This window comes from Pararge aegeria, chromosome 1 (assembly GCF_905163445.1).
Source record: "Pararge aegeria chromosome 1, ilParAegt1.1, whole genome shotgun sequence".
NCBI classification, from domain to species: domain Eukaryota; kingdom Metazoa; phylum Arthropoda; class Insecta; order Lepidoptera; family Nymphalidae; genus Pararge; species Pararge aegeria.
The window spans coordinates 18,573,387-18,601,363 of NC_053180.1; the positions used below are offsets into that span (position 1 = coordinate 18,573,387).

General features: G+C 35.9%; 3 protein-coding genes across 3 annotated transcripts in view; 2 read left to right on the forward strand and 1 right to left on the reverse strand.

Annotated features, from left to right (window-relative positions):
• LOC120637269 overlaps positions 1–9,438 on the forward strand; it is a 35,105-nt gene extending 25,667 nt beyond the window's left edge. The window contains exons 13-20 of the mRNA XM_039909027.1: positions 1,465–1,602; positions 2,209–2,310; positions 3,076–3,274; positions 4,405–4,491; positions 5,241–5,359; positions 6,073–6,267; positions 7,034–7,262; positions 8,456–9,438. Of these exons, the coding sequence (XP_039764961.1) occupies positions 1,465–1,602; positions 2,209–2,310; positions 3,076–3,274; positions 4,405–4,491; positions 5,241–5,359; positions 6,073–6,267; positions 7,034–7,262; positions 8,456–8,721 (1,335 nt within the window). The 3' untranslated portion in view covers positions 8,722–9,438. The remainder of the gene's footprint in view (positions 1–1,464; positions 1,603–2,208; positions 2,311–3,075; positions 3,275–4,404; positions 4,492–5,240; positions 5,360–6,072; positions 6,268–7,033; positions 7,263–8,455) is intronic.
• A 7,635-nt stretch (positions 9,439–17,073) lies between these two features.
• LOC120625467 lies at positions 17,074–19,838 on the forward strand. Its single transcript, XM_039892555.1, has 3 exons — positions 17,074–17,225; positions 18,478–18,560; positions 19,458–19,838. The coding sequence occupies exons 1-3, from the start codon at positions 17,193–17,195 to the stop codon at positions 19,573–19,575; spliced, it is 234 nt and encodes a 77-aa protein (XP_039748489.1). The 5' UTR covers positions 17,074–17,192; the 3' UTR covers positions 19,576–19,838.
• A 4,209-nt stretch (positions 19,839–24,047) lies between these two features.
• LOC120626493 (U6 snRNA-associated Sm-like protein LSm6) lies at positions 24,048–27,934 on the reverse strand. Its single transcript, XM_039894024.1, has 2 exons — positions 27,685–27,934; positions 24,048–25,044 (listed from the first exon to the last, which is right to left on the reverse strand). Exons 1-2 carry the CDS (start codon positions 27,773–27,775, stop codon positions 24,896–24,898), a joined length of 240 nt encoding a protein of 79 aa, XP_039749958.1. The 5' UTR covers positions 27,776–27,934; the 3' UTR covers positions 24,048–24,895.
• Positions 27,935–27,977: the final 43 nt, after the last annotated feature.

A 27,977-nucleotide genomic window follows, 5' to 3' on the forward strand; every position in this document is an offset into this window, starting at 1 on the left:
GAATTCAATATTCAGTATCAGATAATCAGCTGATTACATGAGCGAAACTACACTTGCAGCTAAAAGACATAAAGGTTGAATCAAACTGTACTTTAGGAATTATGTATGGCAATGTATTGCAATACTTTTTGGCAACATAAAAATTGGTCAATGGGATCTAAGGGGGAGGAAGTAAATATTTGTATAGTGATTGGAGTTACTTTTGTAAACATACTTTTATCTGTTGAGATTTCATTCATCAGATTGGGTTGAGTAAATAATAATGAATATATAAAAAAATATGAATTTTACAATAATGTATATCAAGCTAATTATTGCTATCATTGAATTACAATCTTAGGCATATGTATATCAAATGACCTACATTTCATTTACTTATCTATTCATCAGAAAGAAATGATAAATTTGGTGCTAATAATGTCAATATATGAAACTAGGTGGCTAGTACTTGTGTAAAGTGTACGGAAGACAGTGCTATCTATATGTCATGTCTTATCAAGCCTAATCAGTAATTATATGAAGCATCTTATACTGTAGTGTGGAGATATGCGATACATTTAAACTTTTATAGCTCAATAATGAAATAAAATTCAGAATTGTGCTGTGCAGAATATACCAATAATATAATAGACCTGTAGCTATTTAATTTATGAGCTTTTGTAATATTCATTATTTCTAAATTTATCGGGATAATACAAATATATCAATCTTAAAGTACATAGGTTTTTGATACAGATTCTTAATCAGTATGAACAAATTATGACATTGAGAATTTTTGTTGATTCAACAAGGCAAAATGCATGTTATCTTCCCAAGATAAAAGTTGTTTGTTTTACTTTTTTAACTATCAATGTTTGTAAAGCTGTAAAGGGAGATATACTATATCTGCACTAATTTATTTATTTAGTACCAAAAATATAAAATTAATTAAATAGTTATTTCTTGAACCCAGCCTAGTTCACCAAATTCTAGCACCCAAATCCAGTGCTAGTTTATTTCTGGAATTTTGTCTTTTTGTAGGTTTTGGCTGCTTCTAATTTATACTACCAATAAAACTGCAAAAAAATTATAGTGTGGGTACAATGACATATCCTTTCCCCGTTAGCATTTTTTCATCTTGAACAATTTTCACTTACTACTGATATTGTAGTCAAGCATCATAATCAGCCTATTATTGTTGCACTTTGCTAGACACAGGTCTGTTAGACTAGTGACGGTATTAGAGCGTAAACCCACCACGCTATTCCCATGTGAGTTGGTGGGCAAGTGCTAAGCTCATCCCACTTCTGGACATAAGCCTCCTCTTTGAATAGAGAATTATAGCATAAGCCCATTACACCGTTCCATAGTGGGTTGGTGGGCTAGCGCTAATTTTTTATTTCAAATTAATACCAATAGCCTTTTAAAACCAGCCCAGCCTTGTTCAAAACATAAATCAAAACCAATTTTTTTTTATTTTTTCAGTCTTCCATTCATTCTAGAACTGCCTATGTCATATCAGCCATTGTAACAGCGGAAACTCCAGAGTGTTTGTTAAGGCGGACTGAGCACTTCATAGAACATCTGCAACAGTATCCTGAGTCGAGAGACTATGCTATAAAGGTAACTATCATCATCTTATACTAATATATAAAGCTAAAGAGTTTGTTTGTTTGAATGAATGAATGAATACACTTTTATTGTACACCAAAGAAACAAAAAGTAGTTACAAAGATATAAATACAACTTTTGTTTGTTTACTTGAACTCAATGATCTCAGGAACTACTGCACCGATTTGAAGAATCCTTTCAGTGTTGGATAGCCCATTTATCGAGGCTAAAGCTAAATGCTTTATATCATCACGTTAAGACCAATTGGCGCAGAGCACCAATGTTTTCTGTTTTCTTTTGAGAGCTTCCGATACATGCGCTGCGTAAACGGTTTAAGTTTCGATAAAATCATGTATGATTTTAAAAGAGAACTTCCAGGGATGCAAGTGTACTCACAATGCTTTCCTAGACTTTTAAACCAAGTTATATTTAATTTTTTAAAACTACAGCGAAGCCAAATTCCTACCAATAAGCTCTCGAACCTACACTGTTATTGTGTAGTCTTTAAAATTTTTAGTAATCTTTAGAGGTTTGTATACTGTTTCATGTTCAATACCAAAGAAAATAAAGTTAAGTTTCAATTTTTGAACAAAATTAGAATATATTAATATTTTCCAGGAAGGCGCTGTCAGGGCACTGTTGCGAGTCCAACACAAATTGAAGGGCAGTATGGACAGTGCAGATTCTCTCACTAAACAAGTGATTGGGATTGTTAATGAGGTAAGTCATTTAAAGAGTAAAGGCAAAAGGAGAATTCATTAAAATTATCTTGATGTTATATATATATATATATACCCTACAAGGGATGGGACAGACAGAAGGACAGCACTTAACTATAGAATTAAGCTTCTGTCCGTCCGTCTGTTTGCAGGTCGTATAGAATGATCATGAACCGTAATAGATAAAGAGTTAAAAATTGCACATAGGCAGTCGAATTGGAAGATGTAATTTTTGCAGTTATTATTAGCTGGTGAATTCACTTATCATTGCTGTTTCATTTATTTATTCTTCATAGTACACTAGAGATGAACATAAATTATGTCTATTGTAATTTTTATGTGTGTGTTTGTTTGAACGTTTAGAGTCATCTATGTTAGGTAGTGCCACTGCACCAATCTTAACAATATTTGGTACAAAGACAGCTTGCTTCCTTGAGGTTGTAGGATACTTTTTCCACCAGGATGTGAAATAATAAACTTTGTTGCCAATGTACAGCATACCAGAACACAGTGGCGTGCACTTCATACATGCACGAAAGCGCTGCTTACCCTAACATTTTCAACGGAGGAGGATTTTTCCATTTTATGTCATTTCAGTTTTTATGTTTACCCTGGTCCAAATTCCTATGCACGCCAATGCCAGAACAGCTGTTTATTTGTCAAAATTTTGCACAGTGATACCTTACACAGTGATTAGTTATATTATGGAAATAGACTTTATAACCACCTTTTCATCTAGTAATAACTAAACCTTTTTTACTTGCAGGCTTTAGCTTTAATGGGCTATACAGGTCCACCGAAAAGCCGCGGGCCCAACATCCTGTCAATAGACGGCGGAGGTATCAGAGGTATCATTGCCATAGAAATACTGAGGCATTTGGAGAGGCTTACGGGTAGCAAAGTGCAGGATATGTTCGACTACATCATTGGAGTCAGTACGGGGGCCATAATTGCTGCTGTTATCTGTGAGTAGGCTTAGTTTGTTTCATAATTGTTTATCTGTGTAATTTGATTTAACTCAAAGTCAAAAGTCAATGACAGAAATATCTTTATTCAAGTAGGCCCATAGGTGGCACTTTTGATGTGTACATAAGAATTACACGGTAGTGAGATGATGGCGATAACCACATTCTTAAACTCAAAACTAAAGCTACGAGGGTTCCAATGGCGTCCTGGTCTAAGAAGAAGCCCACAACAAACTTAGCCGGGTTTATTTTTTTTGTTATCACCATCTCACAATGTCATTTAAAATTATTAGAAGAGCAACCTGGTTAGAGCAATAATTCACACCCAAGCTTTTTTATCGATTAAGTAGTCCTTTATACTATAATAGAACTTTTGTCTATGAGTTTGTCTATATCAGCTCACTGAATCTCCTAAGTTCACATAATATAAATATAATGTGATTCTTCTTAATTGTTATATAAAAAAAATTGCTCTCACAATGCTCGTAAAATGTTTTCAGATTGCCAAGTGTGAGATTTTCTATCTAAGTTTATTTATTAGATTCCATAGAATTCGATATATCTCATACTTGGCACTCAGCTTCTAAGAATGCTCATCATCATCATCGTATCAACCCGTTACCGTCCTACTACACAGCCCAAGTCTCCTCCCAAAATGAGAAGGGGCCCCATGACAAGGGGGCAAAATGACTAAGGCTTCAGTCCACCACGCTGGCCCAGTGTGGATTGGTGGACTCCACACATCTTTGAGAACATTGTGGATAACTCTTAGGTATACACGGTTTCTTCAATAGGTTTTCCGACTGTTGAAGAATTTATTTATTTATTTGAAGCATTTACGTATTTTCTTTCATCATCAACTTATTACAGGCTCACTACCAGTCTCGTCTATGAATTGAAAACGGGCTAATTGCTTTAAACGTGCATATTCGAACTCGGCCCCACGAAAGTGTAGTCGAAGTCCTACCCACTGAGCTAACACCGCTTAAACTAAATAAGTTCTTTTAAATGGACAACTGATTACAAAGTTCTAAGTGTAAAGTAACATATCATGAAAAAATTTAGCACTATTGTATTATTTTTCGGGAAATGAATAAATAATAATAATTTAATAATTTGTCTTGTTACAGCTAGCGGCGTGGGTAACCTTGACACAGCCAATCAAATGTATCACACGCTATCCAAACAGATGTTCGGAAACACTTCGCTCATTGGTGGTAAGTTATAGGAGATACTTGATGCATTACAGTGAGATAAAAGTGAGCAATAACAAGAAGCCTTAGCCAGGATTTCTATTATCAATAAAAATATCCGGCTAAGATTATCGCCTCATATTTATTTTCCCTATCAAATATTTAACTATAATTTCTGAAATTTCTCGTCTGGTCTGGTGGGAAGGCTTCGGTTGTGGCTAGTTACCACCTCGCCGACAAAGCCGTGCCATCAAACGTTTTAGTGTTCCGGCACGATGACACCCTAAGAGTTTACCAACTTGGACCAGATCATCTCTTACCTATAGGTGAGATTGCAGTCAAAGACTCATTTGTAGTTAATGGAATAAAAAAAACTATAGACTTTGGTCTAAGTTACATTATCTAGTTTGGTTTGTAAAAGATAGTATGCCAGAATATATTAATTATGGAGCAGTCTCATAATCATCTCCATCATATCAATCCATTACCGGCCCACTACAGGGTAGGAGTGTCCTTCGACAATGAGTAGGGGTTAGGGCCGTAGTCCACCACGCTGGCCCAGTGCAGATTGGTGGACTTCACACACCTTTGGGATCATTATGGAGAAACTCAGGTATGCAGTTTGCCTCACGATGTTTTTTTTTTATGACTTAAAGCGCACATAACTTAGAAAAGTAAGAGGTGCTTCGAAAGTGAAGTCGAGCTTCGACCCACTGGGCTGTCACCGCTTAGCGAAACAGTGTATACAAGTCAAATTATAACATTTGTTGTAGGTACCTCTCGCCTGGTGTGGACGCATTCGTACTACGACACTGACGCGTGGGAGAAAATGCTTCAAGACAATTTGCAGGACTGTACTCTCACCGAGTGCAACAGGCACAACACACCAAAGGTATGTCATATAAGACCACCATGGCTGATGTTTTGCAATACATACAAGCTAGAATAATAAAAGTAGTAAAATCTTTTGTGGGACATTTAAACACCATTCTAACTTCAAGCTAAGAATAAGTATTTCAATTAAAATAACTTGTGCTAACTACATTAAGTAAAAATAAGTTCTGGGATAATATTAAAAAATAAACATGCCTCAGTGCGTTACATGAATTACTATAATAATATGTCAGTATAAGTTGTTTCCAGTAAACGATGATCTTTGTTTAAGTCGTATGTTTTTGCTCGGTAATAATTGTACGAACATTTTCTTTTATCTGCATTAAGTTATGGTTTATAGATTATAGATTTATATGTTCCTTCTATAGTGTACGCTCACAACATGTTTTATTTTCAAGTTTAATGTTTTCTCAACTAAGCGAATTTTTTGTAATTCTTTTGAGAAATAAAGATCTTAAACCACATCAAACAGGTCCTAGATATAGAAATATATGTGTTTATATAGAAGTGACGTCATTTGAATTCAGCCTTTCACCTGTTAGAGGCAGAGATGCGTCACAAGTCGAATGCTGAGGCCGATCGTAGTTCTATTTCTCTTTTACCGCGCGCTCGCTCGCACGCTCGGCTCAGGCGGAACGTTACAATGAGTCATGCTTTTTCGTGCGTGCAGCCGGCGTTCATGGATGGATGTAACGTTTATGCTTGTTGCAGATGGCGCTGGTGTCGTGCGTGGTGAACTCTGGCTCGCGGCTTGCTCCGTTCCTGTTCCGCACGTACGAGTGCGGCTTTCGCGTGCGGAGCGTGTTTGCGGGCAGCTCGCGCGCCAAGCTGTGGCATGCCGTACGCGCGTCCGCCGCCGCGCCCACCTACTTCACCGAGTTCCGCCTGGCGGGCCTCCTACACCAGGTGGGCACTATTCATTTATTTATAATTTTTTTTTGTACTCCGCAAAAAGAAAAAGACATGGACAGGGAAATAAGAAATTTAAGGAGTAGGACAAAGGCGGCCTTATCGCTTAGTAGCGATCTCTTCCAGGCAACCTTAGGATTGATTCTGTTTTCCTAATGATTGATTCTTTTGTTATTCTGTCAAATTATGACGGTACATATTTAAAAATTTAATTTATACAGTAAGTACATAAAATATAACAAAATTTAAAAAGACATTGGACTGTAATGTTATGAATATTAGGAGTAAAAATAAAATTGTTGTGCAGTTTACATAAAACTATATAGTGATTCATTCAAGGGAAATTTATTTTATAACAAATCACCAAATAAAATTTATACAAAACAAGTTCAAAGTTTATACAAAACGTAATCTCATAGAAAAATCCTATTATAATGTTAAGGATTACTTAAACGTTAAAAAGCTTGGGAATAAATTGCTCTAACTTCATAGCTAACTATTACTAATTGTGAGATGGTGATAACAAAAAATACCCGACTAAATTTAGTGTGGGCACTTAGACCAGGGCGCGTTTGGAACCCTCGTAGCCTCGTAGCCTCACAATTATGTAAACATAAATACGAACGTACGAACATACGTACGAACGCTTCAAAAGTGTCTGTGATAGGCCTAAATGAATAAAGAATTTTTTATTTTGAATTTGAAAAGCGTGAAATACTCACTAAGGTATAAGTGTTAATAAAAAGCATTACTTGTTTTGCAGGACGGTGGTATAATGGTCAACAACCCAACTGGAGTAGGTCTCCACGAAGCTAAACTATTATTCGGTGACACCATCAAAAACGGCACAGTAATATCCGTGGGCACCGGCAGAGCTCTGAACAAACATCTAGACTACCAGCTAATGAGCAAGGGTCTGGCCAAAGAGTCCCCTGGCACCAGTTGGAAGGACAAGTTCAACAAGATCTTGGATTCGGCGACTGATACTGAAGGTAAGAAGTTTTCTTTTTTATTCCACGACAAGTTAGCCCTCGACTGCAATCTCACCAGCGGGCTAACTTGTTAGGTAGTGTGGCAGTTAGATTAAACCCATATTCTTAATGGGTTTCTAAACGCAACATTGTACTGGAACGTCGTTGTCGGTAGGATGTTAACTAGCTACGACCAAAGCCTCCCACCAGACACTAGTGGGAGGTTGATTCCGCGGGGTTAATAGATTAGTACTCAGCCGAGTTTATTCTGGCTTTTTTTTACCTCTGCAGGGCTAGGACAGGCAGGAGACAAAAATTATATCACCCGATTATATACCCTGACAAGGGAAATAGATGATTGATATTTCTTTTGTATTCTACTTCTGTATTTCTATTGTTTTTTTTTTATTTCCCTAACTTCATAGTGGTGTACCAATAAAGTGTTAAATAAATAAAAAATAATTAAGGTGTCCACCTGCTAAAGCACGGGAACATGGTATATGAGAAGTTTATCCCCGTTTATTATTACACATTTATTATTTGGATATTATTCCCACTTGTTGATAAAGTATCCCACTTGATGCTCTGAGAGTTGATTAAGCTGTGGGAGAAGGTATATTTTTATTTGCCGGTGTAACTACAGGTGCATGAGGCTTAACATCTACGCCTCAAATTGATGGAAACAGAGTGGCATGTTGCAGGCCGTGTCCTTTGCATGCTCTGTGAAGTGTATCTCTGCTCATAGGCATAACCATCAGGTGGGCCATCTTGGTCCTTCAATTATTAACTATATATAAAAAAAGAACACTTTTGCACAATAATATCTCCCGTTTAGATGGAAAAATCTCTCTGAAGATTAACCATAAAAGCCGAATTCGATTAGGGAAACCGTTGTTTAATTTTGCTTTTTTTTTGTTTATTGTATTGTTTATTAATTGCTACATGCATAAGAGATATGACGCCCCGCCGGTGCAATTCAATAAAATTTTTGAAATTATTTTTATTTCTTCACTTAATTTAAATTATTATATCCAAACTTAATTTTATTATTGTAATTGATTTAAATATTAAAATATGTCAACTTAGAAATTAAAAAAATCAAAATATTTGAATTTGTCAACTTAAAACATAAGAATAATTTCGATTTACAATAATTATAGAATTAGGATTTAATGTCACACTATTATTAATAATTGATAATTAATAATTTCTAGGCGTTCATCTGGTCGTCAACGATTTACTACCACCTGGGAACTACTACCGTTTCAACCCCCCTCTAATGGAGGAATGCGCCATGGACGAAATCAATCCGCAGAAACTACAGAACATGGTCACAGACACCATGGCCTATATACGGAGAAACCAGCACAAGTTCGAACAAGCCGCCGCCATGCTTATAAGGAAAAGGACAATGTCGCAGAAGATCATGGACTACGTTCATTATAGGTCTCAGTTGATGGGAGTTACCCACGCCAACTGACGGTTTGGCAATCGGCAAGAGTAAGAATCTTGCTGATTCTGTTGAAACAGGCATGAAAGCTATGATTTTTGGTATGAAAATCGAGAAAAAGGAACAAAAGGTGTTTGGGAACCTGCATGAATTTGAGGCTTATTTGCAACAGGAATGAAAAAAATGATTTTTAATTGATTGATTGAATTCCTTGTTGCACACACAAAAAAGAAAAAATACAAAAACATGCAATAGAGAAACATAAAAACTAGGTGTGCAAAGGCGGTCTTATTGCTAAAGCTATCTCTCCGATGGAACTTTTTTTTTGGTATGAAAAGGAAAAGAGATGTTTGGGTATCGGCACGAGCTGATTTTCTTGAGAATAAGAAATAAATGTTTTTTTTTTAATTTGTTGAAAAATGACATAATGATTTTTACATATCGTGTGTTTATCTTTGAAACAGAAATAACGTTTGTTTTGAAATCTGTAAGTGTGTGACTGCTGTTTTCTTTGACTAATTTTTGTATGAAAAACTTTGCCAAAGTCTTATTTTTTCATCCTTCTTTCACTCAAAAACGAGTCAAGGTATTATTTGATTTTTGGCATAGCGAAGAGTGGTCAGAGAGGGACAGATTTTTTTATATTCCGGAGAACGATATCGTAGCAAAGTTAGTTGGCGAAATGAATCTGCAAAAACAACAAAATACTATCATGTTATATGTTTATATTAAAAAAAATATAACAAGAAATTGTTGAAAATAAAATAACATACTTGTGTGCAAATTTTTATAAAGTAACAGGTATTTTACAACATCTTAAAAAAATATTTAAGCTGAAATTTTTTTCTTAATTTTAAATAAAAAATTAAAAAGGTTTACTGTTATGAAATGGCGTTTTAAAACGAAAGTCTGTGTGAGATTAATAGAATTAATGAAAGTATTATGTTGAAATTTTGAGAAAATTATTATAGGATTATACGAATATTATGCATAATCGTTAGTAAACTAATAAGTATAGAGGAAGGTCTTAAAAAGACATAAAAGTAATGTAGTAAAAAAGTAATGTAGGATTGTCTCAGGGTTGGTTCGGTGGGGATTTTTCTTGCATTTATCGTGTTATAAAATATAATTGTGCAATGTTTATGATTTAATAGCACTTTAAAAGTGTATTCTATGCGCCTTAAATAGTACACGTTATTAATTATTTTTGTGATATGTATAAAATCGAATTTAGTGTGACATATTATTCTTTAGTTATTTTCAATTTATAGTTATTTCCTGAACTAAATATTAAAAATGCATTAAATGTTTATGCTATGAACTCACGTAGTTAAAAAAAAAATTGTTTTATCATGCCAATGTTTATAAAAAATGAAATAAAAAAAAATCAAGTAGTTAGTTGTTTTAAGTAGCACTTCTAGTTTACTCTGAAACCGTGTTGATAGAAGTTAGGATTATTCATTTAATCTCGTGAGCTCCACAGGACCTTTCTCTTAGAGATTTGCAAGTTTGTAACTGTAGAGTCGTTTAAGCATCAAAGAAAATGTTCCTTGTTTTAAAGTCTTATTTTCTGTAATACAATTCCTTAATTTTGAAACGATTCGCTAAATGTGCGGTTTGTCTGAAAGAATTGACACTTTAAACAAAAAAGGATAAAGTCCGTTTTAAAACGACTACAAATACGTGCAAATTTCATACTAAGAGCATTGATTCTCCTGTCATTTAAATCAAAATTACACGCAGAATTAATATTGTGATGTAAAATTGTTTGGACAATACCTGTTAAATATGACGTCAGAATAAAAGTGTCATATTGTCTTATAATTTAAATGTCATAACTAACCATTATTGCTTCAGAGTGCTCTAAAAGTGTAGGAATGCGCCATGGTCAGCCACGCCACGATCAGTGCATATTGATAATTGCAACAAAATACTTATTAAAATAATAAGATGTAAATAGTCTATAAGATTAGATATAAATTAAATTTTAAGCTATACAATAGCTTGTTTATATCACTTTAAACATTCTCGTATATTATAATCTTCACTATTAGACGTATACATAATAATTACATATTATATTAAATTTAATTATACTTAATTTTATAAATGCGAAAGTGTTTTCGTTGGTTTGTCGTACTTACACGCAGCAACGGATCAATGCTATTATTTGCATGGAATACGTTCAAGCCGGGGAGTGTTGCAAGCTACTTTTTATTCTGGAAAAATTAATAGACTTTCATAATAAGCTGAGGTCGATTTTCCGTTCCACTTTTACTAACTTTCTTTACTCCGCAACAACTAAACTAATCTTTGTATATAGTTATAAAAGCTACTCTAGTTTCGGATAAATTAAATACTCATTGTAAAAAAAAAAAAAGTATCAGCCACGCATAAAACCTTTACTAATCAATAGCTGGCATGAATATAGATAGTTATTTTATAAGACAAATCTTGTAAAGAGTCAGATTTCCAAGATATAAGTTGACAACGTAAAATTGAAATTAATGTAGAAAATTAGAAATGCATTTTTGAGGAGTAAAAATTGTATTGCATAGTGAAACAGGGCCTAGTTATAAGAAGTCGCACATATATATTACTCTAATGAATTATAAAGCCCGGACTGATCCATAGTTAATATTTTTTTTTTGCTTGTCTTTAAATGTAAACAGTATTTCTAATACTTATTAGTGTTAAGTTCTTAAGTATAAAAAGTTGGAAAAAACAAAATAAAACTAGTTTTTTTTTAGTTATACTCCATTCATTCTAAACTGACTTTAATTCAAATATTTTTTTAAAAATATAATGTGAGAGTTTGTTATAATAAAAAGATACAATGACAATATTGTTTTACATTATAAGACAGGTAAAAAAATGGACTAGAAGTGTAAATTAAGTACGGCTTCAATAGTAAATATATAAAATGTACCGCAGCTCATAGGAAGTCGTTGGCTTTAGGCTGTTTTTCTAGTCATTTGTAATTTTATCAAAGAAATATATAACAGTTCTATACTAATAACTGGTTTTTATTTATATTTCATTATTCCGCTAGTATTTATTAATACCTCTATCAGCTGTATTTATTTTAGATAGTTTTGCTTGCTTTGCAAAGATGGGAGGTAAGAAATAAAAAATAAAAAAAAATAAAAATTCAAAATTCATTGTTTCTAATATGCCTAGTTTTTAAGCTTTTTTGAAACGTCAAGTCTGTCTGTTTGTAGTGACTTTACCACCGGTTCAGAAGGCTGATTCCACTGAGAAGAGCCCCGAAGGTGTGCCCTGTGCCGCTGCCATCTTCTGCCGCGGACCATTTACTGCGACCACCAACCTGTCTGTCTGTACAGAGTCGTTGTTATGGGAAATGCCTTAACCTTTCCCACTTAACCTTATAACCGTACTTCAGTATTAAAACTGCTATATTGGTTCCCATTGCATTTTTATGACCCCATCCCATTGATTATTCTATCGAGTCAGTTTTTAATTATTTTGTGTTCGTGCCCATGCTAGCCGCGCTGGAAAGAGTTGGTGGAAGCACGACGAGGATGAAGGGACAGAAAGTGTTTGAAGAAACTCATCATCATCATATCAACCCGTTACCGGCCCACTACAGGGCACAGGTCTCTTCCAACAACGAGAAGATTATGTAGAACTCTCAGTCATGCAGGTTTCCTCACGATGTTTTCCTTCACCGTTGAAGCAAGTGATATTTTAATTACTTAAAACGCACATAACTTAGAAAGTTAGAGGTGCGTGCTGGGATTCGAACTCTTCCCCCCGAAAGTGAAGTCGAGCTACCCACCTGGGCTATCACCGCTTATATTATTACGGAACTTGACCTTGAATAATTTGATTTTGGCACTAGCATCTTTTTGTGTACATAATATTATGATGATGTTTGCTATTTGCTTATATCAGTGGCTTACGCATCCGTTTGATTTATTGAGTTTTATCCGAAAGTTCAAATTACTTTCATTATTACTATGAATCAAACTACTGAACCAATTTTGATGTTATTGTAATGAACCTTTTTTTGATACCAACGAACGAAACGAAATTTACGAACCAAATAAAGATTCATGTTTTTTTGTTAAAAAAATAATGGTGACAGTTGTACGTGCACTCTGAAACACATAGGAAAAGCCAAAGTAGTATGCATGCAAAGCATTAATTTCACCGATCATTCTCCTTCGTGCCTTCTCCATCTACAAGACATTGGCGAAGTACCTTGTGGCAGTTGGCACAGACAAAAGCCATAAACAAGAATTGAATTGAATTGAAATTAGTATTACGACCGACAAGTGGCGGTATAACCACTTCGAATTGGCTAGGCTGAACAAATGGCACAGACCGGTGTCGGGCAGCAGCGACGCCGGGGCGATCAGTCTAGCCCTGCGATGACCAACCCGCCTGCCCAGCGTGGTCATTATCGGGCATATCTTTAATGGGAAGGAGAAAAAAACCACAGCCCCTAGTTCCCGGCGGCCCCGCTATTCCTGGCTCTGGCAGCGGTTATGGTAACGGCGGGGCAAGGGGTGTTAAGAATCTCCGGCAGAGATTCCGCTGCCAACCCCGACGACTTGACCTGGCAACATACAACGCACGCACGTTGAGGACCGATGGAAAGGTGATTGAGCTGGAAGAAGTGGTGAGCAAGTTGCGCTGGGATATTATAGGATTGTCTGAAGTCCGGCGAGAGGGGGAGGACTCGATAATCTTGGAATCCGGCAACTTGTTTTACTACCGGGAGGGTGACCAACAGTCACAGGGTGGTGTCGGGTTTATCGTCCACAAGTCTCTCGTCAACAATGTTGTAAAAGTCGAAAGTGTGTCGAGCAGGGTAGCATACCTTATACTCAGAATTACCAAACGGTATTCGTTGAAGGTCATACAGGTATACGCGCCGACTTCGGCACACCCAGACGAGGATGTAGAGGTTTTGTATGAGGACATTTCAAAAGCCATACATGCCTCGAACACCTACTACAATATTGTGATGGGGGATTTCAACGCGAAGCTTGGCGAGCGAACTGGTTCAGAGTTGAGGGTGGGGCAATTTGGGTATGGGCAACGGAACCACAGGGGTCAAATGTTGGCTGACTTCATGGAGAAGGAGGGCCTTTATATGATGAACTCCTTCTTCAAGAAGCGGCCACACAGGAAATGGACCTGGATAAGCCCCGATGGTTCCACGAGAAACGAGATCGACTTCATCATGTCGACCAAACGGCATGTATTCAATGATGTCTCTGTGATCAACAGGGTTAAAACCGGAAGTGATCACCGTATGGTAAGAGGCACATTGAGTATAAACGTTCAACTTGAAAGAGTCAGACTGGTGAAGTCTACACTCCGGCCTACTCGTGCCCATATTCAAAACCCCGAGAGCTTTCAACTAGAACTACAGAACCGGTTCGGTTGCCTAGCAGATTGCGACACTGTGGACGATTTGAACAACAGGCTGGTGGAAACTGTCCAAACAGTCGGGTCCAAATTCTACAAGGACCACCGTAGAAACAAGGCCAATAGGTTCTCAACCAATACACTCAAGCTTATGACGGAGAGGCAAGAGATGAGACTACAGTCTATAGCAGACGCGTCCGCTTACCGGCGGATTAATAGGCAGATCTCTAAATCACAGACTCGTGATATGCGGCACTTCAATACAGAGCGTATTAAAAATGCCATCGAGCAAAACAGAGGCTCTAAAGTGTTCGCTAGAGATCTGTCTATCGGTCAGAGCCAGTTGATGCGACTGAAGACCAATAATGGTAGTCTTGTCTCTTCCAAACCTGAGATCTTGGGTGAGGTTGAGAACTTTTATGGACAGTTGTACACCACAGTACAGACGCCTGTTGAAGATTTGGCTAAGGATCCTAGAGCCAAATTAACTCGACATTATACCGAAGATATCCCAGACGTCAGCCTATACGAGATTAGTGTGGCTCTCAAGCAGCTTAAAAATGGAAAGGCGCCGGGTGATGACGGAATAACGGCAGAACTCCTGAAGGCAGGTGGAAAACCGATACTGAAAGTCCTTCAGCGATTGTTTGATTCCGTTATTCACCAAGGCACAACGCCAGAGGCATGGCACAGGAGTGTGGTGGTTCTGTTCTTCAAAAAAGGTGATAATACCTTGTTGAAGAATTACAGACCCATCTCGCTGCTGAGTCATATCTACAAGCTGTTTTCGAGAGTCATTACGAATCGTCTCGCTCGTAGGTTTGATGACTTCCAGCCTCCCGAACAAGCCGGTTTCCGTAAGGGCTTTAGTACCATAGACCACATTCATACGCTGCGGCAGGTTATACAGAAGACTGAAGAGTATAACCGGCCACTTTGCTTAGCGTTTGTGGACTATGAAAAAGCCTTTGATTCGGTGGAAACTTGGGCTGTGTTTAGGTCACTGCAGAGATGCCGAATTGACTACCGGTATATCCAAGTGTTGCAGTGTTTGTACAAAAACGCCACTATGTCAGTTCGTATACAGGATCAGACTACGAGACCAATCCAATTGCAGCGAGGCGTGCGACAGGGAGATGTTATCTCCCCGAAACTATTTACCGCTGCGTTGGAGGACGTCTTTAAGCTTCTGGAATGGAACGGACTTGGCATCAACATTAACGGCGAGTACATCACTCAACTTCGGTTTGCCGACGATGTAGTCATAATGGCAGAGACTCTGGGAGACCTAAATACGATGCTCGATGGCCTCAGCAGAGCTTCTCAACAGGTTGGCCTACGAATGAACATGAGCAAGACGAAGATTATGTCTAATGCTCATGTTCCGCTTCAACCAGTAATCGTTGAGAACACTGCACTCGAAATTGTTGACGAATACGTATACCTAGGACACACGATCCAGTTAGGTAGGTCCAATTTCGAGAAGGAGGTGAACCGCCGAATCCAACTCGGATGGGCAGCGTTCGGGAAACTCCGTGCCATCTTTTCGTCAGAAATCCCTCAGTGCCTGAAGACGAAAGTCTTCGAACAGTGCGTGTTGCCAGTGATGACCTATGGCTCTGAAACATGGTCGTTAACTATGGGCCTCATAAGAAGGCTTAGAGTCACTCAGCGGGCGATGGAGAGAGCTATGCTCGGAGTATCTCTACGCGATCGAATCAGAAATGTGGAGATTCGTAGAAGAACCAAAGTTACCGACATAGCTCAACGAGTCGCGAAGCTTAAGTGGCAATGGGCCGGGCACATAGTTCGGAGAAAGGATGGACGTTGGGGTCCCAAGGTGCTGGAATGGCAGCCCCGTACTGGTAAGCGCAGCGTTGGTCGACCCCCAACGAGGTGGACAGACGACATTAAGCGCGTCGCAGGTAGCCGTTGGATCCAAGCGGCTCAGAATCGTGGAACTTGGAACTCCCTACAAAAGACCTATGTCCAGCAGTGGACGTCTATCGGTTGATGTGATGATGATGAAATTAGTATGCCCATCTATTAACGTTATTTATTATTATTTATAGAGGGGACGCCTGCCATTGCCAGACGGGTGACCAGTCCTTGATCAGCTGATAAACGTTGCATAACACACGTCTACACCAACCGAGTATTATTAAATTTTATTAATATTTTTCTATTGTAAAGCATCGGACTTCAAAGTGTTTACCTATAATATACAACTTTGAAATATTACGAACCGTCAATGCGTAACAGAGATAGAAAGAGTAGGAAGATTCGAGTCGTGATGTAATCAGCTTATTACGGTACATTACTTTCACTTTATGGTTCAGCCATACATATTTGGAATGTTGCTTGTTAATTTTACTAAATTATTAAAAAAAACTAAAGATAAGGTTTTTTTTCAAATCCAGCGTCCAGCTCAAAGTGTTCAAATATTCAAACTTGAGATTTATACCAAATATTAGTAAACAAAGAAAAACTTCAAACAAATTACAAAAATGCTGCTAATGATGCAATGTAATAAAACTTTTTTATAGCTGAGCAAATGCCACTAGATTCAAAACATAATGAAATGCAGACACCTCATAGGAAATAATTCCTACGCAACGATCGCAACTGTTTCTATCGTTGCGTAGAATTATGAAGTTTTGATTATTAAGTTCTAATTCTTATTGCCGTTATAAAGTTCATCGAACTTATATGAGTGGAAAAAGTACCTACCACGTAAGTAGGTACTACTTACGTACATTACAGTACCTAGTACTTACTTACTTACTCTACTTATCCGCCCATAATCCATCATATACGGGCTGGTTATCCTTTACCCGGTTATACATAGCACATACCTATGACAAAATATGCGTTTCAAGGTCAAAGAAACAAAAGCCTCTGGGCAAGTGGGTTATTACTAGGAATCGTTAATATTCGAGACACACTTTCCCAACGTCCCAAGCCAGTTTTGTAACCGCTACATTCACCGACGCACGTACGTTTTAAACAAGTTTCTTTTAAGTTGTGACTCGAATTCCGTATATTTAGAAAAAGTTTAGTGATTGTTGAGTTTGATTTTAGAAGGTAATTATATTTTAAAAATGGAAAAGGGTTGGAAGTTTCTCATTTTCACGGTAAGTAGAATATCTATGCATTCATTAAATAAGCTTGAAAATATTTATATACAGAAAAACAGACACCTAAATCATTCGTGAGAGTATTTCATTTGGTATGTTTAATTTTGTAATTATAAATTACCTAATTTTAACAAAGATTAATGTTACCAAAATGTAAACTTTTGTTGCTATTTGACAATAGATGGCAGTAATAATGTTCTCCCACTTTACACAAGATGGCGGTGCTATCTGCATCATATTTAATAAATCACATTTCAGGTAAATCAACATTCAATTAAGTCGCTATACAATTAAAATAGATTGCGTGCATTATAAGGCCTGCCTAATAGATCATAAAATTACAACTGTAATCATCACACCCACAGAACATAGTTCCACTACGCTTCTTCAATGCGGATTGGCGGACTTTATATAACATGTCAGGTTAACAAGCTCGACGAATTGGGGTAGAACAGTTCACTCCGAGCTGGTACTGAGAAGTTATTAATAAAATAAAACACCTACTAGCTGTACCTAATGCTACATGGTAAAAGGACACTTTACAGTAATGAAAAGACTGCTTTCATAATAATAAAAACGGAGTTTAATTCATAGATAAGAAATTTTACAGTTACTACTTATCTTGGTATCATTTTATTTAATTATTTATCACCATTAGCTGAGTTGCAAGGATTACAAATCAATCACACCGCAACACTAAATCGCTTAACGTGTTTGGCTGTAGTGTGGTAACTAGCCACGGCCAAAGCCTGGCCAGACCCCACCCCAGACCAGACCAGAGAAAATTCCGAAATTATAAATTGCCCCTGCCGTGAATCGAACCCGGAACCCCCTACTTAAATTCACAGCGCTCTACGTTACGCCAGAGAGGTTGACCACTCCATAAACAACTACATAATCCAAATGTCACGTCTTACCTTTGTAAAATAATTGGTTGTCTGTCTAAAAGGGTTAAATTTCTACCATTTTGTTACGTAATCTTACCCTAAATAATTATAGTAAAAACATTAAACACACCTCAAAAATAAGTTATGGGTAGAAACAGGTTACATATATTATATGGTTTCGAAAAAAGCTGTATATTTTAACAACGTTGTACTTCGGTTTGGCTGAACATTTTTTTATTTTCAGACTGAAATATTATTACGGAAAACATTATAGAGTTACTTCTGGATGACATAGATTATGGTGAAATCTATTCTCTTTATTAAATTATTAGACAGGTAAAATAGGTGCAAATATATTCCAGCTCGTCGTAATCCTGTCGATGCTGATCACCGCAGAGTCCACTGTTCCACAACCGAGGGCCCCCAACTTCCAGTACTTTGAGAGGTAAACAATTTTTCAAACACCATATAAAGTGATAGGTATGTAGATATATAATACGTTATGTAGTATGTATTATGTAAATTTACATATCGAATCGATTTAAGCCTCTTCATTAGTTGAGAGTTACCTAATTTACAATATTATATTACTTAGGTATTAAATTGCCAAGTTTTTGTCGTAGTTCATAACTCAGGATAATAGACAATTATGGCAGCAATTTAAAAAAAAATGTGTGTTGTTTATGGTTTGTTTACATTTTTTTTATGGAGGGTAGAGGTAAGGAGAGTCATCTGTGTATATGAAAAAGTGTCGTCAAAATGTATTAAATTAGGATGGCGCCACATTTGCATCAGGGTAACTCTTAAAAGAAGCGCCAAATATAAATATTGTTAGAGTAGGCTTGAAAAATAAACAAGGAAGTATGGAGATACAAGGAAGTAAGGTTATATTTACCACAATATTTTGTACAACGTAAGTTGTTGAAATTCTCAATAATTAACTACTTTAGTCGATAATGACATTAAATTTTTTTAACTCGGCATACTTCAATTCATCTACGATTGCTACATTCATACCATACCCTGTGCATCCACCAGCGCCATTGTGGAGGATTTTTGAACTGTTATTTAGCGTAACAACTGGACACTTTTTCAACTTTTCTCCCATATAAGATGACTCTCCTTACCTCTACCCTCCATAATTTTTTTCAAAGGCTCTTATTTGCTGGATGTAAAATAATAAAGTGGTAGGTAGTCATAATATTTAAAATCCATGGCTTTAAAAATATTTTTGCCATAAATTCAGTCCGAGATTCCAAATTTAAAGGCAGATAATCCATTCAAAATTGATTTCAAAAATTTTGTTTAGAGTATTTAATTTTAAACGTTTTGTTTTTTTCAGACCAAAGTACCGGTATCCATATTATGATGAGAATGGCAAAGGAAAATTGTTATACGGCTACGGAGGTCCCGAACTATTTCAATATAAATCCTATTCTCCTCTTGAGGGCATTCACTAAATCATGGTTTTCTAAAGGCTTTTCTTGGGTTTCGTTGGGTTATTTATAATTAAGAGGCTATATCTACTAAAATATAAAAGGCTGCGCTGCGCGCTGTTTGTATCTTGTTATATAACATCACTAAAGTATTTATTGAGTTTTGAGTTATTTTTCTCGGAATATACCGTTTTTAATTCCGTGATTTTCCTAGTCCTCAATATAAATTTTATGGAATCTTAAGCAAGTTCTTATTTATGTGTCATTCTTTCGAATGAGGAGTTTAATTTAAGAATTGTAAATACATATTTGAATTAAAGTCTTTGTACAATCGATATTTTAATAAAAGTTATTAAAAACATTTTTTTTTTCTATATTTATATATTTGTACCTACCTACATTCCCAAATGCAAATGAAAAAGTTACGATTTGAAACCTGGCGTCAGAAGCAGTCCCGGCAGAAGTGCCTGTTTGGTTTTGGCCTAACGCTAAAGTCAAGCCAAAGAATCCAACCCGCGTCTTTGGTGCCGCAATCGCCGAGCGAATAAAGAAGCTCTCAATATTTCGCTGCACTTTCGGTAGTCCCTACTCCCCTTTTTTAAACCTCGTAGTACCTAAAACATGTCGGTATACAATGTAAATTCAAGAAGTATTCCATGTATATTTATTTTGTAGAATCCATAGGTAGAAGCAGTAATTAAAAAACAAAATATGTTAGAGGAATCCTTATTTACGTTACAGCTTGGAGTGATTTTCGAGGTTTATAAAAATGCCAAATGGAACTTTAATAAGCCAGTTCCATAACAAAATTTTCACACCAGTTTGCACGCCGCGGACTATAGTATTATGCCTTACGGCTTGCCTTCGCTTTATTAAATAAAGAAAATTAAAAGTTGTTGTTATAGTTTTTTTACATAGCGTTAGTTGAAAGGACGGAGAGTAACATAGACTTATTTTTATCCCAGGAAAACCTATATTTCCCACAGGTTTCCTAATAAATCGTAATAAACGCGGACGAAGAACGACTAGGTGGAACTCTATATAGGTTTCAGTCTCTCAGCCAGACTTCCATGAGCTGTCAACTCTAATGCAGTTTTTATACAATACTCTACTAGAAAACTTTTTGGCCACCTCGAACTACGCGCCAGGCCGGCTAAAAAGCTTGCTCCCTGCAAAACTATATGCCAACTGCTCCATCGCGTTGGAATCGACTCCTTGAGCAGTTAGCAGCGTCTGTTCAAGTGTGTCTGATAGTGACTGTTTTCGAGGAATACATTTAGGCAAGTTGTTAAGGATATCACGTTTATTAATACATAATCACAATCATATAAGGTATTACAGCAATTAGGTAAGTATATTATTACAGCAAGTAGGTATATTATTCAATGATCAATACCTACTTGGTAAGGTTGATACCAAATAACCTACTTCCTGAATTAATTTATTAATGCGACTTAAACAGTTTAAGGCCAAGGTCACTTGACATTACAAATAAACGGACTTGGAGACCTGCTCCACGGAAATGATAAATAACACTAGCGTTGCCCGTGCCTTCGACTGCGTGTAGGTAGGTATATTTCCCTTAATTCACTTCTAATATTATTGTTTCCGCCAGAAAGATAAAAAGTGTGCTCTAGTTCACTCAGCCATTTAAATAATATTTTATTTAAGAAGCTTCTTCGTGATATCATAGCGTATGATGAAAAGGTACTATTACGTAAAAAATACGTTAATAGTTCAGAAGTGAAAAGACAGCGTTACCTTTCGTAGTAAGTACACGCTCAGTCATACAACTTTATTAATGAAATAAAACACATAAGCGATGACTATGCCGCCACTTCCAAAATGAGTCCTCTGCTTACCTGCACCTAAGCTACCTAGTGTTAAAACGGGGCTTCTAAAACAAGGGAATTGATTAAAATGTAAAAGTAAGATGGATATTCACTAGTTTGATTATTGTACTGGAATACCCACACTTTACTTTTAGTTACGAATTAGCAACCCTGTGGCCTTTGTGGACTGAAGGATTTTCTGATGATTCTGTCTTATAATGTCTGGTGTGACGCTTCGGCCGTGGCAAGTTACCACCTACCGACAAAGACGTGCCGCTAAGTTATTTAGCATTCCGGTACACCTCGCGTATAAACTCTTCACGTTGAGGGATACGGGTTTAATATAACTGCCATACCATAGTTAAAATACAACAACCAAGGTAGTAGTACTCTTTTTGTGATTGATCGCACGATGGACGCAAAATTGATTGCTCTTATGACGCACTTTGTTTGCACTCTTATGTTTGTATAATAAGTAAGTAGTTAGTGCCCTTACTTTTTATATACTCGTAAATAAATAATCAGTTGCTGCTTAAAATTTCTACTTTTATTTATACAAGGTTGGTTTGGGTCCGGGTGAAGTAAGTGCATATTTTTAACATAAACATTTTTATTTCGGGCTCAGGTGAGTATTTATTCCGCTTATTGGAAACATTAAGAAAACAAAAAGGCATTTAAAAGCTAATCCTTGAAACCTGTTAGCGCATTCAACAAAACTATTTGTTCGCGTAAACTGTAATACACATTTATGTTTACCATTTATCATTGACCGAGCCTAGCATGCCTGTATTTCCTGCTTCTCATTCGTACACAGCCACTCGAATAATTAAAACCTCTTTTCAGTACTTTTTAAGTAATTTTTAAATTATGTTAATAAAAATATTTTTCGTTCTAGTAACACTGGTTTGTTACGAGTGTTTGCCGCTATTTTCTAGTTTTTGGGCACCGTTGTTCAATCCGCGAATATTGAATTATAAAGTGGATATTCCTTTCAATCCAGACGCTGGTAAAAATTCAAGGGATGAATATAATAAAAAATATGGCTTTAGAGGAGAAAAGTTTATTGAAGAGTTCGGAAATGGAAGAGGACCGACCAAAGATAAGGTAATTAAATCGGTTGATACGTCTAACGTTTTATTATGCTATTTTTAAGTAATAAGTAGGTACAGTTACTCGTAAGCCGGCTTTTGTTTCAAAGTCAAATATTTCTTTATTAAAATAGGCACATAGATGGCACTTTTGATGCGTATTTTAAATATGACATAACAGTGAGGTGATGGCGACAACTAAATTCGTCAACTTAAAACTAAAGCTCCGAGGGCTCCAAATGCGCTTTTTTACTTATTAGATTTTAATGTAATCAATATTTGCTAAAAAGTACTGAGTTTTTATATTATATATATAATATAAAAACGGTCATAGCCCAGTGGATAGCACTTCGACTTAACTTTCGTTGTGCCGAGTTCGAATCCCAGCACGCACCTCTAACTATTCTAAGTTATGTGTTATAATTACTAAAATATAATTTACTGCGACGGTAAATGAAAACATCGTGACGAAACCTGCATGCCAGAGGGTTCTGTAATTTATTTATTTACTGTATAGTGTTCCCAAAGGCGTGTGGAAAAGCCTTTTTTTTAGATAGTACATATTTATGTATCACGAATTATTTAATCAGCGCACGCGGATAAAGCTACACATAATTAGAGCGTTTTCTTCTAGCTTGGTTTACAAATACATCATGAAATGATACTATTTCTTAAATATATAAAATCTTATTCTTAAATATATTTCTATAGCCACTTTTGGGTAAAATAGCTTTCCAAAGGAGAAAGAGTAATTATAACGGTTTTCCCTTCTTTATTATAATTATAAAATTCGTTTCGATAGATATTAAATATAATTGCTATACAGATTGATTACTGTCTGTCTGTCTTTCCGTCTACTTAATTGTCTGAATAAAATAAATTCTTGAAAACTATTGGGCTTGTTTGACTACAGTTTCAGCATTACGTAGGGTGGGTTGTCAAATATGTTTTACGTGCATCGGGCATTACTCAAATATGTCGCTGCGATCGTGTACATTATATTTGCTAAGGATATCACTATTCTCAAACATTTCAGTTAAGTTCAGACATTTATTTACAACAAAATTGGCACCATTATTTCAGAGAAGATACTTAGATAAGATTTAAAGCTTCGTGGATTTATTCAAAAGATAATTTTACTACTAGACGTTCTCAGACTTTTTTGGTTGTAAATATAAAATATTGATTATTTGGAGATAAAAAACAAATTTACTTTTAAGGAAAACATACCTAATATATTTTTTATCAATAAAGATTTGTTAAATTGTTTGTTTTCAGGATTATGGAGAAGTCAAGTTTTCCTATACTTACAGTGGCGCTAATAAAGATGAAGACTCATATGCGCGTTAATTGATGTCGAAGGATTGGACTCTCGTTAATGAAAAAAAAAAAAACACCCACGATGTCAAAAGTGTAATGTGCTCGGAATTATTTGGGGGAATCCCTTAGCAACTAGATATTAGATAGAAGTGTTAAGCTCTGGTGAGCAATACTTAGCACACAAACAATCGTATTTGTCAAGTACCTATGCAGTTTTTTCGGTGAGGATATAAAACTAAAATAAAACATTTTGACGTAAACTAGTAAGAATTTTTATTTTTTTGTTTCAAGTTACAGAATAATATTATACAAAGTTAACTTAAGTTTTTTGGGTCAATGCGCATCTCTGATCTCAGATCAACGAATTTCCGTTTTGTTTTTAATTTATGTTTCTCTCAGGCAACACATATTTTATAAAGCGACAAGGAAAACTTTTTTGATTATTATTAAAAAACTACTTTATTATAACTTATTTTTTTATGAATAAGGCACTAAAGGCTATTAAAAATTTTGAGTCGCGGAATGAAACGCGGTGTAATAAGCTGTGTCAGCCAAGAAGTCAGGACTTCGGCTCTCTTACGAGGGGATAGAGTTCGTTTTTAGATGCCAGCGAGTTTTCCATAACGTTCTCAAACGCGTTTGAAGTCCACCAATCCACACTTGGTCAGCTACGGCCTAGACCCTTTTCATTCCGAGGTGAAACCTGCCTAATAACGATGAATGAAACGATGCGAAATGTTTTATAAGTTTAACAGCGAAAAATTAGTTGAGAGCGTATTTTGAATTATATTTGTGGTGTTATCTATTTTATACTAATATATATAAATGCATATTTTGTTTGTTTGCTTGCGTTCAACGCACTAACCTCAGGAACTACTGGTCCGTTTTAAAAAAATCTTTCAGCGTTGGATAGTCCATTTATCGAGGAAGGCTATAGATTTTTCTGTTTGTCGTAGAGGATAGTAAATTAAGTTTGGAGTTTTAGTACATCATGGACTTGGCTGGACTGGCAAAGAATTGCCTGTCCAGGACTTACGAAGAATAAGACTTTAGTGACTTTGTAATAAGTGTAATTTGACTCTTATTCTAAAATTACATAAAACACTATATTCTTCTCTTTTGTGTGCTTATGTAGAGTACGTTATTTCCTCGTATGAAAGCATCACCATATTTGTTCTTGAGTTGTCCGTTAACATATTCTTCTGTTTGTTCTAAAGCTATGTTCATGTACCCATCAAGGCAGGCGAGGACTCCTGAAACGATAGATTTTTTAAGTGCTTTCTTCTAGTAGTGCCAAAGGTTGCTAACCTCTGATAGGAGACTATCCGAGGTTGACAACCATTAAGACTAGGTATCTGAACTTTGGGCATCATAAAAAGGCCCAGAGTCACTCAGCGCGATGGTGAGAAATATGTTAAGAGTATACATAATTAAATCAGAAATTAGCAGATCGGTAGAAGGAGATCGGTAAACTCTAGTTCTTTTACTGGTGACATAAAGAGCTGAGAGGTACTCCTAAGATAACTCTCTCCATCACCCGTTTGTATATATACGACGAATTAAAAATTTCTGAGGTGATAACCTTGTGATTTGTAATCAACCAATGGAACAATATGTATAAACGTAACCAAATCAAAAACAATTGCTATAGTTTCATCATCATCATTCCAACCAGCTGATGTCAACTGCTGAACATAGAGCTTTTTAAAGAAACGCAACCACACCCAGTCTTCAGCCTTCCTCATCCACCCACTCCCTGTCACTCTCTCCATGACATCGGTCCATCGCGCTGGAGGGCATCCCTAACTACGCTCGATTGTTCTCGGTCTCCACTCCAGAACGTTTCTAATCCATCGGCCATCACACCTACGACAACTCGAGACATGCTATAGTTTGTTATAGGGTACTTGAATATACAGCAGTGGTACAGGCTAACAATTATAATGACGTCATCAGAACTTTCCCACCTCGAATTGGTAACGAAAAATCGTAATTAATAATATAATAAATGCGATTTTTTTTTTGTTTCTTTGTTTGTCCGTCCTTCAAGCCTTAACATAGCCAATCAATTTTATTATTGGCATGGTGCTGGTTGGAAGGACAGAGATAAACAGGCTACTTTTTATTCCAGAAAAAAAAAACTGAGGCTAAATACCAAGGACAGCAGATAGTTTTTAATAAAGTCAACCTTGTTATATTGTCAAGATAATAAATCCAAATACATTGTTGTTTTATATCTATACAAATCACTATAAAACAATATTCTATTCATAGTTCATTTGGCTTCAAATAACATCATAAAACTATGGCTCTGTTAAGTGGACAATCAACACACAGTGCACTAAAACCTTGGTTTGAGTTTAGTATGGGATAAACATAGTTATGTAAAGTGTACTGTGTAGTGTAGGTACATAAATCTGCAGTGTTATTTATTAATAGCTGTTTAAGCCTTTATTGCAAAAATCCTGCCAAATATTACCCACAAAATTTCTTGAACTGCTTTCGACCATTGTTCAGGGAGTGTAAAATCTCTCAAATAGAAATAATGTAGATAGTTTATGGCAATTGTGTAACTGAAGGTAAAAATTATTATTCATAGAAACAAAGTGTCATTGTTAATCAATCTAATATGAAAACAAATCTGGTAGTTTGTAATAATCACCTGCAACCTACCACATAAATTATGGGCAAAATAAGCTAATGGCCGAAGTAATAAAATTTGACCTTCCTTCAATAACAAACAAACATTGTTGTTGAGAATTTCATACCATACAGCTCTGATGTCACTATGTCAATGTTTAAATATTCAGAAGCCTATATGTCTTAGAGCTCATGTATTTTCATACATATTTGAATATTAGTGGATCCACACCCATAAAAAACTTCTGATAAGTATTTATATTTTTTTTATATATGTAGATATTTTTATTTAAATTGTTAGCTATTCTTCGCTTTTATTCTGTTTCACCCTACAAAAGACCTATGTCAAATGCTTGAAGTGATGGTGATGTTATTTTTTTTTTTGTTATTGAAAACAATCCACCGCATCCTTAACCTTAGGGGTATATTGTGATATTCAAGAGACTATAGCCTGCCTGGATAATTGATTGCTATCAAATGCAAAATGATTAACATTTGTTCCATTGATTTCAAACAAACATACAAAAATCTCTCATCATTACCCCATTTATGGGAAGCAGGGCTTGAGCCCATTTGTGGGACATTAAAAGGTGAATTAAAGGAGGTAAATTTCAGTAGCCTACCATATCTTGCAGTAACATTTTAAGATTATTGTGACTCTATACTATTATTCTTTTCCTATTTAGGATGTCAAAGTAAGTTGTTTAGAACTGTTATTTTAAAATCATGCTGTTTTAAGCAACGCTAGTAAGCTACCTGAATGATATTTTCTAGGTTCAAATGCCATCTGTGAGATGTATAGATGAATTCCAGTATTTAGAGAACTATTTCATCCATGATGCAGTTTGTTTACAGTGTGCTGTCCACACAAACTGTGTGATTGGTGCCTCTATGTTAATAATTTTATTTCGATTCTGTGTTTAAGAACTATACGTAATTAGGTCGATGAATGTCAGATTAGGTTCGCGAGGTTACAGGAGAGCTCATGATTAGGGAACGAACTGATGGACGGGTTAATTACACGTCCGTTCGATGTATTGATGAATGGTTCCGATTTAACAGGCAACACTTACGACAGTTTAACGTTTGCATGAGTTAAAAAAAGATCTTTACATAAAAATACAAACATAACCTCAAAATAATTAGTCTTATATCTAGGAACGTGTGAAACTTAATTGCACTTTATTTTATTAATTAATTTTAATTGTATGCATTACTTTTATGTAATACATAGCTAAAAACTAAGTATTTACCTCTATAATCGACTCCGCTGTTAAGTTTTACGACGACGGGACGTCCGTGAATTTGTTGAATAAACGACGATAGTGCTTCTTTGCGACTCATTTTTGACGTTAGTTTTAATTTTTACAACGAAATCGATTTACTTGTTACTGATGCACGTTAAAATGAATCTTTGATTGATTTAATTACAAAAACAGTACTTTATTATCACCGGCAAAACAAACTACAAAAAAAAATCTCTGTGATGAACACCAATAACCATAGCATAGATAAACAATATACCACAGACTATAAATAAAACATG